The following is a 16,359-nucleotide window of genomic DNA, read 5'->3' as shown; positions in this document are numbered from 1 at the left end:
GAATTTCAATTTTTGTGAAGCGATGTCCCTTTTTCATCTAGCTTGTCCGCCAATATTGCAGATACAACCCTGCAGGATACTCAGAAAGATGCATATTATTGTTGTGGTTTAGTCATGTGTAGTTGGTTTATTCCTTGTTTGGTTACTAAGTTAATTGTCAATCCTAGTGCTGCTTGTTTCCTAGTTTAGTCTTTAGTGTTTCCTGTTGTGTTTTCAAACACAGGTGAGACAGATGACACAGGTGAAGACAGTGAGGGCAATCAAAACTGGAGGGAAACACACACAGAGGCAGGAAGGAAAATACAAGAAACACTGAGGACAAGAACTACAAAATAAATTAGGAAACACTAAAGACCAAACTATGAAACAAGCTGCACTAGGATAGACAATTAACTATGTAACAAAACAAGGAATAAACCAACTAAACAAGACTAAACCATGACAAGTGTTCCTGGTGCGGACGACCATCTGCTCAGCTTTGATGCTCTGATTCTGAACATGTGCTGCCGACAGGGCTGAGAATTATAAACAACGAAGGTGTCATATTTGCAGATATTGGAAAAATATGCACTGAAGCCTTTATAAATATTATGATCGGCCAATATGATCAGCTGGACGATACATTGGTGAAGCTTCAGAGAATCTCAGATCCTCACATGCAGATCAGTCCTGATACTGGACCTCAGCAGGCGATTGTCTCAGGATTCATGAACGAGTTGTTCGTATGAAATTGGACGATTTGAGCAACAGTTAAACGAGGACTATGCAACACTTTCAACACCCGTAAAAACCACAACAAGCGAGGGGGGAATAGTGAAACTGAAGAGAAGAATTTGAGTGAAACGAACGTCACTTTAAGAGAACAGAAATGAATGTGACAGCCATGTCAGTAAGACACCTTTAAATGACTACAGTGAAGATAACGGAGCACAGCGACACCCCCACACAAGTTTAATCACATGTGACAGTGCTCTTTGTTACAGTGTTCATTGTAAAGTTGCATGACATGTCATCTACGTCATACATGTATGGCCATCTGCTTGTCTTCCAATAATTACTTTTCAAAAGTGGGTCTGGACCATCGGAGCCTCGCTGAACGTTAGACACAATGAAAAAGAAAGACGCGCAGTCACAGTGTTGTCACAAAAATAACACGACTCGTAATTGACGTGTGCAGCCATTAAAAATAGAAATAAAAAGTTTGACATTCACAGTCGTACTATTCCTGTGCCCCTCAGAAAATAAACACAAGGCGGGACAGTAAGTCGATCCCCCCACACTGACATTTAAGCTGCAACTTGAGTAACAAGTATGTGGAGCGATGCACTTGAATATGGATTCTGTGGACCCACATCGACTAAACACACTGACAAGACATCTATCATGCAACAGGAAAAAAAAAAAAAAAAAAAAAAAAAGGAGAAGAAGGAAGGGATAGCAAGATGGCCGACACACACAGGAAAGCTGACTAAGAAACATTAAGTGTGTCTGCTGGGAAACTGACGATGATCCGATGATGATGAAGATGATAAGAGCAACACAAATCCCAGACGTACACAAACACTGCACACTGCACACTTACAAGAAGGAAGCATGACATCAGATGTTTATCACAAGGGAATCATCAGAAAGGTGCAAGTCAGAGCACAACAACAACTATTCCCTATCTGCTGTTCATACATGCACTCCTGAAAATATCTACAAGATTCCAGGACAGCCTGCCCCTGAAATCTTCATGACTAAGTTATTTACACTTTTCCATCAGAGCATGATTTTTTTCCTGTTAGGCGAGACGAGAAGGGGGGGGGGGGTCTCAGACTGCAGGACATGACATAAAAGGGACTCATCCTACTTGGACGTATTCACAGTATCAACTAAAGAGTGGAAGAGAACATACTGGTGAAACTGGTGAGCTGAGAAGAGTATGAAGCAGCCTTATGATGTGCACCAAGATCGCAGCGGTCACTCACATGTCACGTGAATAAAATGTCATCACCCTCACTCACTCGCCTGCATTGAATTTTCCTGACTTCTACCTGCAGTGTTCACACATGCAGCAGCAGCAGTTTTGTGCATGTGTGAAAACTTGCCACACCTCACTGATCTTCTCTGCACGCATGGTAACAACACCTTTGTCACGAGTACTTCCACGACAACAAGCCTCATCCTCTGGTGACATGCTGCGTCACAAAGGCCCTGACGTCCACCATTCAGCGGCGGGTATCGGACGTGAAGCTAAACGAGCGGAAGAGAAAGGAGAAACCGGTGCAGAATAAAGAGAAACTTCTCCTTGGAGACTGCTGGTGAGAACACACCTGAAGCGCGGGTACACACCAAGATCAAAAACAGGGCTTTGAAGCATACACACACACACACACACACACACACACACAAGAGGAGATTCAAAATCCCCCTTAGTTTCCCCCCAGCCCACAAGGGAGAAGGTCACCTGCTCTTCTTGTTGTTTTGCCCACACACTGTACAACCTACTGAACATTTGCATTAAAGGCCTGAAGAAAACTAAACCAAATAGCTTCATGAAAAGGGGCCAAGGCCCCCCCAAACATACCAGAGAGCTGAGTGAAGTCTTTCTTTCTGTAAGACGGGGAGGGACACACCTCTGTCAGTGGGGGCCCCTGGGACCCCTGGGTGTAATCTGGTACTGTGTGTGTGATTGTGCCTGCCATGCATGCAACCCCCACCCGTCCCTCTCACTTTTCCCTCTTCTTTCTCTCCATCACCTCCCACAGACAATGTTTATCTGCGTTCCTCTCGCACTCACAAGGTTCCCCCACAGCCACCACCTCTCTCTTTCTCCGTCTGTTGCAGGAAAAAGCTTTCTGCATATGATAAGGAATGACGCAGAGTGGAAAGAAACAAACACTTCTTAACCCCTTCATCCTTTTTGTCACAATGCAAACTCCAGCGTTTTGCTCGCAGAGCAGAAAGTCGAGCCCCTGGCGATGAATCACACACATACTGCAAATTCCTGGACGCAAACTGAGGATTTTTCCGGATTAGAAGAAACAAGCGAGATGCCAATTGTCCTAACAGCACTTTCCTATTCACGGGGGTTAGGATGTACCTTTCCTATGAATGATCTATCTGCTGCAGCATGACCACTCTATTGTACAGAGAAGCTACTGGGGGGTGGTGCAGCTGCAATCACAAAATGGTTGACTCCCCCTACTTAGGCTGCACAAAATGGCCTCCTCACTGCCAGCTGAGTACAGTGCTGTAGGAGATATGCATGAGCATGATTCATTATTGAACACTCTCCTCCCTCTGTATGCATATGTCTGCAAAATGTCCAAATGTGGCACTGAAGAGTTTAGTTAAGTGTCTGTGCAGTATGAGACAGAAGAGATATAAAAAGAGAAGTTCTGCACACACACACACACACACACACACACACACACACACACACACACACACACACACACACACACACACACACACACACACACACACACACACACACACACCCAGCTGTGAAATGAGTGATGTACTGTACTCCTTTAAAAAAAACAGCTCTTTACATCATCAAGAGGATCTATTTCATTAAACGTATTCTTACCTGAATGTGCATTTTGATGACGGCTTTTCCGATGAGTGTCGCACCAAAAAAAGTCCAAAAGGGAACCAAAAAGTGTCCGCATGTTATTCCTGCCAGGTCAAATAAGGGATTCGGAATCTGAGGAACAACAACAGAAATGACAGGAGTTCATTTTGTGAACGTGTAAAACACAGAAAGACATAAGAAAATATTTCAAAATAAGAGTTTCCATTGTGCATATTTACGGGATGTGTGAGTTCAACATGTTGCCCTGCAGAAAGTCACATTTTAATATCTTTAACACTTTGACAAGCTTCCCTTTTTATTCACAAGTCGAACAACACACACTCGCACTGATGTGTTGAGGTAAAACCATATCAACATTGATGTGAACATGATGATAACTGCATGATGGGGATGTTTTATACATTTAAAATAAGAGTCATGATTGATCTGACTTACAGAGGCGCAGGCTAAAATCCCAAAGAAGCCGACCCTCTGGATGAGTTTCTGCACGGCCAGTTTTGCTCGTGTGGCGACGTCCTAAACGAAGAAGAAGAGGTGGACAGAAAGATGTGTGAATAAATTCTGCATGAAGACTTGATGATGTTTAGCTGATCCTGCAGCAGGAACATACAGGAGATATCTCACATTCACAGATTTGCACTCAACACAAAATTTAAAATATAAATAAATAAACAGCGATTCATTCCAACTTAAATTATATTTAATGTCCGATCAGATTAAAATCAAACCGTCCTTATGAACACTCAGTTATATTAACACCTATTCTTCACAATCTAAGATTTATAGTTCATATGATAATGAGGTCACAGTTAACTTGAGGTGTGTTTGACATTTAAACATTTATTTTAGGGATCAAATGAACAATGAGAAGGCTGACGTTTGTTAATTTAAGGACAGGACGTCGTGTGTTTTCGGAGCCTTTAGGAGGTGGAGGGAGCATCACAGAGGTGTGTGGAGAAAAGGTGCTCAGCCTGCTGCGTAATTAATTTAAATTATTGTTTTATTAAGAGATTTTAAAGACATTTAAACATGATATGTAAACAAAATATTCAGACAATTTGACATCCACTCTTCAAACCCTGGCTGTGAAATAATCTGCTTCTCTTACTCCTCCTGTCAGAGAGCGAGCGAGCTCCAGCTTCTTTATTTTTAAATTTATCTCTAATTACGGACATTTAACTTCATCCTTTTTAGACTTAAAAACACGTTTGAGTTTCAATAAAACGAAAAAAACTTTTTAAAAAAAGGATTTCACATCAGAGGTGTTTTTTATTTACGAGTGAAAAGCAGCAGCAGCTTCACAGGAGCAGCTTCCTCCTCCTGTTAGTGTGCACTCAAAGAAACATTTGTTTTAATTATTGAGCAAATTATGAGCTGATGAAAATGATAATGAGATCTTCAGAAGTTTGATCTGCAGCAGCATACTCTGATAATAATTAGAAATGAGTCATTTTTTTAAAGACATTTGCATCTGAGTGATTCCCCTCCCTCGTACGAGAGTCTAAACCACCCCTCATAGGACCTCACTTTTAAATGATTTAAAAACATTTAAATTAAAATCAAAGGTTTTTAATTTACAGAGAATTTGTTTAGTCTAATTTATCTTCATTTGAGAAAATTCACAGTGTGAAGTAGAAGTGCTGACGAGCTCTTTTTTTAGGGGAAAAGTTGCATCTTTGTTTGGTTTCATCACCAGATAAATTAAATCATCCGGTAAAAATGTTGCTCATGACAGGAGAAATATATTTATTTAATGATTTAAATTAAAAAAGGAGATTTTAACAATTTAATTAACCTCTGAATAAATCCCTGAGCATCCTCCCAACGTAAAAATCTTCAACTTCAAACTCTAAACTCCCTGATTCACCTGCCACTAATTCTCAAACTATTTCAACACTCATGTCCGGACAGATTTCTTCATCACAAAGAGGTTCTAAAAGTGTCTTTATTTAACCTCTGCTGCCCGTTTCTTTCCTTTTTCTAACCTCCAATGTGACAGTGAGAGGAACGTGAGAAGAAGACAACACACTCTGGTCATTCCTGTGACTCACAGACTCGTTCTCTTTCTGCCCCTCTTGCCCTATTCCTCCTGACAGCTCAACAAAAGCCTCTCTTCACAGCAGTGACACACATTTTTCCCACTAATATACCTTTTCTGGGAAGAGGAGCCTTAATCTGTTTGGATTTTAAAACCCTAAACTGGTTCTGGGAACACAGAGGGGGAGCACAAAGGAGAGCCCTGATCTGATCACGGACCTCTTACTTTCTTTCTTTGTTTTTGGACACATTCAATATCTGGGTAATTATAGAAGATTAATCTGAGCTCGATGAAACAATGATTCAGTCAAATTTAATGTGTTTTTTTGATGTTGTAAAGAAATGTTTTAAACTGCAGTCACACAGAAATACTCAACATTTCACTTTTCAGGAGTATTTGATGAGAGATTGTTTTATTTTGAAGGCCTTCATGTAAAAACTCTGAAAAAAAATGGTTTTTAATCATGGTTTGATTTAATCTACTTTTATTCTGAAGTTATATAAAAGTTTTTGTGCTTTAATCATTAATACGAAAACTTTTTCTTCTTTGGAAAGAATTTCTAATAATGCCTCTTTAATAAAAATGTAATTTAAAGTTCTCAAAACTTTTATTTCTAATTATTTGAAGCTTTTATCTTCCACTTTTATTTTGAAGGAATCTCTGCATTTTGGAGCTCTTAATTTATATTTTGCAGAGTAAAGTTTTCAGAATTTATCTTGACAGACTTATTCTTAATATTAAAACTTTTTTAAAGCTTCAATTTTAAATCTGTCTGCTCTCACAGCAGACGCACAGAATCATAATAATAATTATAATAAGAACATATTGAAAAAATAAGAACTTTATTTGTTCACAATGTGCAAAATTATCTTCGGCTTCACAAGAACAAAAAACAAAAACATGAAGACAAACAAAGACAACATTCAAGAAACCAGAGAGTGAGTCCTCGACAGCTTCACAGTCAACATGGTTTGTATTTTTGAAATAATAAAACTTAATATAGTTTGAGAATAAGGCAGAAGGTTTAACACTGTGCAGGTAAAGGTGGACTGATTTTGGGGGAGGGGGTATGTTTATGTTTATGAGTTTTTTCTTATATTATTTGATTTCTAAGTTATTTGAGATTATTTAATTTTTATCTTTGTTGAGGATTTCAGATTCAAACAAGAACAATGCGATTAAAGGTAAAATGAGGAGAACAGCAGGTTTCAGTCCGTACATTTCTTCCAGACTTTTAATTAAGGGTCGAGTTTTAACCTTCAGGAGAAGGTCGGCCCTCTCCATGGAGTTTATTTCATATATTTATATTTATATTTGAGATGTTTGTCATTCAAAGCTTACATGAACATAACATCTGTTAAAGTTCTTGATATCAGCTTTTCTTCATTCTTAAACATGTTGTGATGTCATGTTTTTTGTTTGTCCAGCTCTCTGATCTGCTGCTGTTTTTTTTTTTTATGTGCTTTATAAATAAATGTGACCCAAGTTGATAAGAAGAGTGCGGATGCTTTAGTTTCAAAGTGACAAAACTTCCTTTGTGAAGAAAAGTGACTCTTTCACACTGAATGCTGACACACACACACACACACACACACACACACACACACACACACACACACACACACACACACACACACACACACACACACACACACACACACACGTAAGTGTGAACACAATAAGATAAAACTGTGAAGCTGTTCAGTTTTCCTGAAGCAAATATTCATGTTTTTATTTTATTTTATTGCCAAAGATTTCTGAGTGATTCCCTCAAAGAGTTTGTCTTAGTTTTATCATTTTCAATTTAATAACTGTAATAAAAATGAGCCGATGAATGGATTTTAAAGCTTTTTTTCGTCTTTTAATATTTAAAATGTATTAAAATCATAAAAAAACAAACGAAATAAATTATGTTTCATGTGCTCATGCAAGAAGAAATTGTTTCCTGGTAGAAACTAAGGCCTCCGTTTCTGAAGCATCATGTAAATTTAAAATAAAAAAAAGAGGCTCCAGAGGGGGCTGGCTGAACATGATCATACCTAATATGGTCAACAAAAGCAGTACAGTGCTGATGACATTCTTTACGGGGTGCAACCAAGCGGTCAGGAAATTTGAGAGACATGGGAGGTCGCCTAATAAGGTGCTGGTGGGGGGAGCGAAGGGACACACAATCTGATTGGTTCACCATTTGAATTTCTGCTTCCACTGATGTCCAATCAGGACGGCTTATCCTTGGACGAGCCTGTAGTTTTAATTCTAGCCTGTCCCCATGTGTGTGCGCGTGTGTGTGTAAGTGTGCGCGTTGCTCAGCTGGTGGGAGACAGGGAGAGAAGGAATGTGTATGGTTGGTTTACAGCTGAACCGCGGAGGACTGTATCTGGTCCAGGGACACCTGACGACTGCGGGTGCTGCAGCACACACAGAACCCTGCAGAACCAATCATTGCCATGGAGACGGCTTGTGAATCCCATTTGTTTTATTACGTCATGACACATGTATTGTTTACATTGGACGTGCTGTAGTTATGCTTTTTAACTCATGCAGCGAGAGCGTGCATTAAACTATCACTGCAGCATGAACAAAGGGTCCCAGAGGAGGTGAGGGGAGGATGTAGGAGGGTGTGTGTGTGTGTGTGTGTGTGTGTGTGTGTGTGTGTGTGTGTGTGTGTGTGTGTGTGTGTGTGTGTGTGTGTGAACTTGTGACACTGTGATTTACTATAGTTGAACTCTCTACTTTGACTCTCTCTCTGTTCTGCATTTCTGGACCCGGGAAGCGTCTATCTTGGATGTCTGGGGTTCAGACATCCAGACTCTGTTGTTGGCGGCTTATGGAAAATCACCATCTTTGCCAGGCAGCTTGCCAAAGGCTGCCTGCCGGCCCCCCCCCACCTCCTCCTCCTTCTCCTCCTCCTCCCTCCTCCTCAGCCCCCGTCACAGCCGACCTGCAGGGCTGGGCTTAGCAGCAATTACATTTGGTAAGATCTTGTCGAGGGTGTGCAGCGTCATTAAAGCCATGGAGGTTTTTTTTTTTTGGTTCCAGGTTTGGATGTTCGGCACAGATGCTTGACTCAGCAGTCTGCACAGCCACCCCACATGGAGTTGACCTCTGTGGGAAACAATCATCACATTTGATCTGCTGTTTATAGGTTTTTATAAGAACATCATAAGTGCTCCTCACAAACCACACTTTAACAGGGTGTTTTTTTTTCTTTACAGCATTAACTCTCCATGTGTTTAACGAACGTGAGCACCTTTAAGAAACAACGTCACTTCTTGGAGCTTTTAGAATATTTTAAATACCGTAATTAATGTGATAAATAAGGAATAATGGGACATTTGGCACAAGATAAAGACGATTCTTCTCAATGATTTAATGAATATGAAATAAAATTATGATTAAGGTCTGACTCAAGAACGTCTCCTTACCTCAAATTTAAGAGGACGAATCAGAATTCTACATTTGGCATGACAGCTTGTAACTGTGTTTGCAAATTCAAGGTGATGAGAGGGAATTTATCCCTTTACTTTTTCTAGCAGCAGTTTTTTTGAACAGCATCTGTTTTTAGTTTCGCATATGTTCAGCTTTTCCAACAACTCTGGAAGTGATGTTTGCCTCTTTTTCTGGTGCATCACTGTACGATATGAAGTCTCTTTATGTTAATGATGAAGGAAGGATTTCCCCACCAAACAAAGAGGGTTTTCTCTTTTTAAAAAAGAAGTTTGCAAAGCTGTAGTGTTCGGTCGTGCTGCTGGGGTACGGAGTTCAAACGGAACAAAAAGCAGGCAGCAACAAGGTACTCTGCTCCATGTGGAAAATCGAAGTGTCAGACAAGGAAAAATCTATGCATAGCCTATACACAAGTCAACACCCACACACATTTTTTTCTCTCCCGCTCTCTGTGTTTTCGTTTTTTTTTTTTTTCTCAATGAAAGTCTTTCAAACAGAAGACACACATCTCCGGAGCAGCCGCGAGCCCCCCGACACGATGACGGCTAAAGTTCATCTCATTAACTCCAACAAGCCCGCGCCTGCTCGCTCCGGCAGAGGAAGTGGAGTGATTAAGGACTCCTGACGCAATAGAAAGCTACGGACCCCGTTCAAGAAGGAATAAAAAGAAGATGTGTACGTTGATATCTATATGGACACACTTAGTTTTTCAAACACACACACACACATATATATATATATATATATATATATATTTATATAAAATGCACCCCTGAGTCCACGTTGACAAATTCTTAACAAGCTGTGGTTAAAGGGAAGCTGGTTTTACTCTGACTCACCCCCCTCCTTTCAAACAGTTTACTGGAAATAAAGAGGGAGGAGGAAGGAGGGGGCACTTTCAGAGAAGTCACGTGACGGGGCCGGGCAAACCACAGAGAGCCTTTGAGTGCAGTAGGCCAGGGGGGAAAGGCAGGCATACGCCCAGCACAGATGGCCCTGATTTGAGTTACAGGAGATACGATCCTGGGAGTTGGCAATCAAGAATTCACAGCCTGTTAACCCCTTCTGTGCCGGATGAAAAAAAATACACACAAGGCAGGAAATAACTTCATTATCAGGTTACAAGCAGTCGTGAAGTGGATCCTTGAAGGAAGGATCCTCCGAGGCGGTCCGAGGATTCCTCTCCTGCACACGAGCGCTCTGAGCTAAAGATTTAAGAGGGGAAAAAAAGAAGCTGATGTTCATGACATCAGCGTCTGGAGCCGTTAGAAAAAGCATGACTTCATTATTCTTGAATAGCTCTGTTGAATGAATGAGAAAAAAAACCCAGAGTGCCGGGCTGCTGCTGTGCATCACGTGCACTTGTGGCAGGAAGTTGGCACGTGCTGGTTTGGAGAAATACCACTGGGTTTATGTCAATCTGCTGGCACCTACAGTCCTCTCTGTGACTAGAGCGCAGGGGACGAAGTCAGCATCTTAATCCAGCTGCTGCCACAGGGTGTGTGTGGGAGACATTTAAGCATGTGTGTGTGTGCTGAGGGGTGTCACATCCTAACTTAACCACTTCCTATCAAATACACAACGATCAAATGTCGCCAAAAGTTCCCCACGTCCAAGTTCAGCGGAGTCTGTCTCCACTTTGGCCTACAACCACTGATTAGCAATTAGCAATTAGAAATCCAGAAGTGATGACTTCTTCTTTTTCCACCTTCCAAATGTGCCTCAAAAGTAAAAAGTGGAAAAGTGAAAAAAGCAATGACGGGCTGCGGAATCTCCTGAAGCAACGTAGGGAACCCTGAGAACATCCGAGTGGTGGTGAAAGCCCTGGCGAGAGAAGAAATGTTTCCGTATGTTGCAGGTCCTCACTGGTGCAAGCAACCTGCCTCCAGATGCTGTCCAATCACACGAACACACATTATATACATACACACAGCTGCCACATATCATCAGAGAGAGAAGAAGAGAGAGCGAGGGAGAGAGAGAGAGAGAGCGAGAGAGCTTGCAAAGCAGGAGTTGAACTGTGCGTGAGAAAGAAAGAGTGGAGGAAGAGAGAGACAAAAAAGAAACAATATCAGAGAGAGTGAGAGAGAAAGAAGGCAGCAGCTGCAGCGTCACTTCTAATCTGCACTCGTGTCGTGGATGCGAGGCAACAAAGGCGATGCTCCTCCTGCGTCACACAGGAGCTCTTCAACGGCGAGGCGATCATTTAGACGAAATCCCGTCTTCCCCACGCCGCCCGCTTGTCTTGCTCGTCCACTGTCTCTGAGTTCTTTCCTGACTGTTTGGGACGGTGGGAAGCAGCACTTTATCAGTAAGTGATGTCAGAGCTCCACTCACACACATGTGGTCTGATGTTGGTGCCAACCTATCCAGCTGTCCACAACATCATGATGCAAGTGGACCTTACAGTGGATGCAGCAGCCAGGTTCTTTGTTAAGCAGCCAGGTTCTTCTCACCACATTTTTTTGTGACTTCCTCTAAATCTGTTTCAGTATGAAGGTTTGTGTGAGGCGACTCAGTTGTGATGCAGTGAATTATGATTGAAATTATTTATTTCAGGAAAACAAATTCTAATAAACACATAAAGAACACAACTAAAGGTCTGACTGTATTTCTTAATTGTCTTAATTGTCCTGTACAGTTCAACTCACTCCTTCCACTTGTACATACCTCTTATTTTATTTGAATTTATCTGTTCTGTTTCGATTTCATTTTGTGCCTCCAACTCGCTCCTTGTCTTTGTGCTGCTGCAACGCCCGAATTTCCCCTCTGGGGATCAATAAAGTCTTATCTAATCTTATTTAGTGCTTCGAGGGGCGACCATGCTTTCATCAAAAAAGAATAGACTAAATGTCCCACACCTGAGCACACACAGTAGATGGAGCGATGTCTTCTTAAGCTCATGGTGTTGGGATTGTTTGAGATCACACTTCACAAAGGTTTAGAGGGAACGAAACATTGCGATTTTTGTATAAAAGTAGTGTGCAGGATGTTTCCTTAGCAAAAAAATAATTAAAAAAACGGATGAAGAAATGCAGGATGAGCATTAACAGCATACACCTGTATGTCTTTGTGACATCAGATCACCTGCTGCTGCGGCTGCTGCTGCTTGGGGGCGTTATACGGTTCAGAGAGTTGATGTGACCCGGCCAGCAGCAAAATACCTGCTTTGAGATCGGATATGGAGCTGTGGTCAGGAATACTAAATGCCAAGGTTCAAAGCTTTATCTCAAATGAAAGAAGGGAACTGAGGATTTCTACCACCACATGTGAATGCAGCTGTTCCCTGATCTTAGTCTACTCTCTGTTTGAGCTTCATTCTGTTATTCCTGAGTTCCTGACTTTGCTTTGTGTGTCAAAGCATTTTGTAAACGTCTGTTTTTAAAGGTGCAATAGAAGTTGTTATTATTTTTACAGGGAGATGAGAGGAAGAACTCAGAAACTGTTAGCGTGTTAGCTTCTGTAAAAGTCAAAAGTCAATCAGACATGAATGAAAACAACATGTTATTGGGTTTGGATCAGATCGATTCAGACTGCCACTCTTTTTTAAAAGCACACAAACTATTCAAACTATTCAGCTCCAGGGGAAACAACCCGGACGCCTGTGTTAGGATCAAAGATTATATATATTTATTATTATTGTTATTTTAATGTTTATATGAACGACGTTGTATGAAACACATAGACTGAAATGTTTCAAGATGAAACGCTTCAGTAAAGCTGTGGAGGAAGACAAACAAACAAACAAACAATAAATACAATCTTTGATATTCCAGACAAATAAATAAAACTTGTCATGAATATTTTTGAAGTATATTCAACAGCCTGATGTTTATTTTAATGACATGAATAATTGTGATGGGAAAAAAAACACGGCTGTGTCAGAAGTTAAATCTATGATCTGAAGAATTCAACGTTCAAATACTCGTCTATTCTAACACAAACCAAGGAGACATTCAAACGGTGGTAAATCAGTTTTTCTGATTCAACAAAAATAATGATTGTTTTTCAATTTGAGAAAAAGTTCTCTCGACATTTTTTGTAGATAAAAATTCAAAGGAATCATCCAGCCAAGAATAAAAGGTTCAAATGTAAGAGCTTTCTCCTGATGGCTGTTCTTCTCTTATTACTTAAACAATTAAATGACCTATCTCGTAACTTTAAAACAATTTTCCTGTTTGAAATCCTGCTCTAACAAAGACAGCAGAGCCACTGCTTAATGATTTAAAGCTAAACTACTGTTAGACTTAAACTCATCTTAAGTAACAAACATTTTGTAAACAGGTCTTAGATGTTCAAGAGACAGGATCCAAAGAAAGTTCTGGAGCACACGGATCACTTCAGTCAAATGTATTTAGGTGCAAAGGAGTAACGTTTTGACACATTGCATCTTCCTCAGAGTCAAACAGTACAGGTAGAGTTTTGAAAAAACTTAACACACGCTTACTCAGTAAGTGAGGATCCTGTCTGAGAGAGGGATTCCTCTGAATCATATTTGAGGTCCATCTCTGAGAGCCCCGACCTCCATTTGAGGAGCGGCTGAAGCTCAAGAGTTTCCTTCTCCTGAATTGTAAATGTGACAATACTCTCTGAAATCACATCGTAATCTACGCACATGTACCGGTATGTATCACTCCTCCAAAAATGTATTTGATCACAGTTTGCTAATGTTTGCTGTAGTTTATTTACAAATGGAAGTGTAAGTGAGTCTGTAGTAGAGCTCAGGAAAACCATTTATGGATGCAGCTGTGTTACTGCACTTGACCTGTCTGACTGTTTGACCCACATGTTGGAGGGAGAGAAGCATTCCTGAGGATGAAGAGTGTGTCAGGACAGACGGGTCTGACGAAAGCCGTTACAAAACCGCACGCAAGTTTCCCCTCATTCCTCCCGCTTCATTCATGATCGCCAGAGGTCGGAAAAATAAATATTTACACTAAGCTGCTCGGCATTGTTGAGAGATCTAGAGGGATGTTTGATATGAGAACATTTTCTGAGCAGAAATTTCAAAATGAAGAAGAAGAAGGAGGCGGAAATGGCGGGAACATTTTACTCGAGTGCATCACTGCTGTTACATTAGTCATATGGTGATGAAAGCACTTGATTCCCCCTGTACCGTTGAGACACAGGGGTGGGGCTTGGTCACACACACACAAACAGAGACACACACACACACAATAGGATCAATCTGGCACAGAGTTCACTTCAGGGAGTTTGTGATGACCGATTTGGAAAAAAATCAACAACCGAGATAATAAATCATTGTCAAAACCAAAGACATTGAAAAGGAAATGGTCAAAGGGAGAACAAGCGTGCAAGTGCAAAAGAACAAAGAGGTTAGATCATAATGAAGGAGGTAGAAAGCTAGAGTTATAGTTTAAAGAGATGAGTGTGTATGAGGGAGAGAAAGGAAGAGAGACGAGGAAGAGGAAGTTGTTAAAATAACAGAGAGGGTGTTGGAGATGGAGAGTGGACGCAGGGGGTCACCTGAGCAGCATTGGTCTCATCCAGCATCTCCTCAAACTTCTGGTAGTCCTCGTCATCCGGGTCGGCACCGGACAGACGCGCCGCCCGAGCCATGAAGTATGGAGGAAGCTCTCCTATAGCTGTACCTGCACCCTGCACAAACACACACACACACACACACACACACACACACACACACACACACACACACACATAAGGAGTTTGTTACATTTTACTCTCTGGGGTTCCACATGTGGAAAGATGTTTCATTCAGTAAATAAAGCCGGTCAATCTCATCTCAAAACTCACTCAAACGTTTCACACTCACATACAAATAAGCTGCCAGTCCAAGAAATGTGAAGAAGAAAGCTTCCATCATCATCAAACACGATATTTAGAAGAATGATTAAAGCCAGTGTGTTGAGGAAACATGATGAAATGTGTTAATTATTTGTTTTGTTGTTCTTTTTCAGGTTGTTCGACACATTAATGATTTTGTGATCTGCTTTGAATGGTAAAAAGTTCATTGTTACAGCGGACGTACTCGTGGGCTGAGAGAGATGATGTTGCCCTTGAGATTTTATTTTATCTTTAAAAAATGTAACAATGTGTTTTATTGATTCAGGTCTTTTGAAAGAGGGGCAGATTGTTTGTTAATTAATTAAACACTGAACGGAAAACAATAGAAGTACTGAGTCCCATGTACGGAGGCTGTAGTCGACGGTGCAGTGACCGTGGGTTCAAATCTGACGTCGGCTCTTTGCTGCAGGTCGTCTCCCTCTCTCTCCTCCCAACATTTCCTCTCTCTCTTCAGCTGTCCTAATCACTCTATACCATGTTTATTATTTTGCACGATGTTGTTGGGTTTTAAAACTGCTCTTTTTGTCTCCATATTAGTCTCATTATTTTAACAAGCATGTCACAATGGTTCTTTGGGGGGTTTAATGTGGCAAAAATATCAATACCCACGCCCCAAAGGAGCTTGCACAGCTTGACATCTGGGATTGTGCGATCAGAGCGCTTAATAGGAATAAAACGGAAAGGATTTATGAGAACGAAAATCCCACAGATTATTAAACGTTCATGGACACATAAAAACACAGGTCATGGGAAGGTGAAAAACCAGATCACCTCTAAACACCATATCAATGCGCTGCACCACTTACGGCTCTGCTGCAGCATACCTTGGACATGTGGAATGCAGAGTTTCTGGAAAATTTAAGAAGTGCTAACAAGCTCACGGGGGTCTGCAGGAACCATGATATCGATATCTAACAGCCAAAAGGAGCTTGTCGCTATAAAGCAGAGGGGCTTAACAGGGAGAAAGCGGAAGTGATTTGAGGGAAATAAATCCTCAGCTCTTGGGTCAGTTCACCAAGTTCGTACCGCCAAAACGTGAGGACGACGGGGGGAGTGCGGGGTGAGGAGGTGAGGGTTAAAGTCTTAATTAACACAATGAAAACAGCCGCCAAGAAATGCTGTGTTTTTTGGAGTTGCTCGCAGCTCATTACTTTAATGTTTCCAGGCACAGGAGGGGAAAGGAGGGCTGCGAGGGGGGTTGAAAGGAAGATGCTTAGGATGTAGCTGTAGTCTAAGTTACAATTACTGATGGTTTCAAGCCTAAACAAATCCCCGACATCCTATGATGCACAGTGAGGGAGTAAAATTCAGCTGTTGAGTTGGAACACACAATCTAAGCTTCAATCTCTCCACCAGAACGACATAACTAACTAATCACAGCCACATTACTTGTATGAAGCTGCATGGCAAAGCCAGAAGATGATTAGTGGGTAGTTAGCAACCATGGCAGCAACAACAAGCCCAA

The 16,359-nt window shown here is 41.2% G+C and overlaps 1 protein-coding gene across 1 annotated transcript in view; it reads right to left on the bottom strand.

Annotated features, from left to right (window-relative positions):
• The window catches only part of LOC110000967 (vacuole membrane protein 1-like), a 74,021-nt gene that overhangs the window by 25,948 nt on the left and 31,714 nt on the right, over positions 1-16,359 (bottom strand). Inside the window, exons 7-9 of the mRNA XM_065962692.1 lie at positions 14,556-14,687; positions 4,019-4,099; positions 3,578-3,694 (exon numbers count right to left, since the gene is read on the bottom strand). Of these exons, the coding sequence (XP_065818764.1) occupies positions 3,578-3,694; positions 4,019-4,099; positions 14,556-14,687 (330 nt within the window). The remainder of the gene's footprint in view (positions 1-3,577; positions 3,695-4,018; positions 4,100-14,555; positions 14,688-16,359) is intronic.

This window comes from Labrus bergylta, chromosome 14 (genome assembly GCF_963930695.1).
Source record: "Labrus bergylta chromosome 14, fLabBer1.1, whole genome shotgun sequence".
Taxonomy (NCBI): domain Eukaryota; kingdom Metazoa; phylum Chordata; class Actinopteri; order Labriformes; family Labridae; genus Labrus; species Labrus bergylta.
This window is presented reverse-complemented; position numbering and strand designations above follow the sequence as displayed.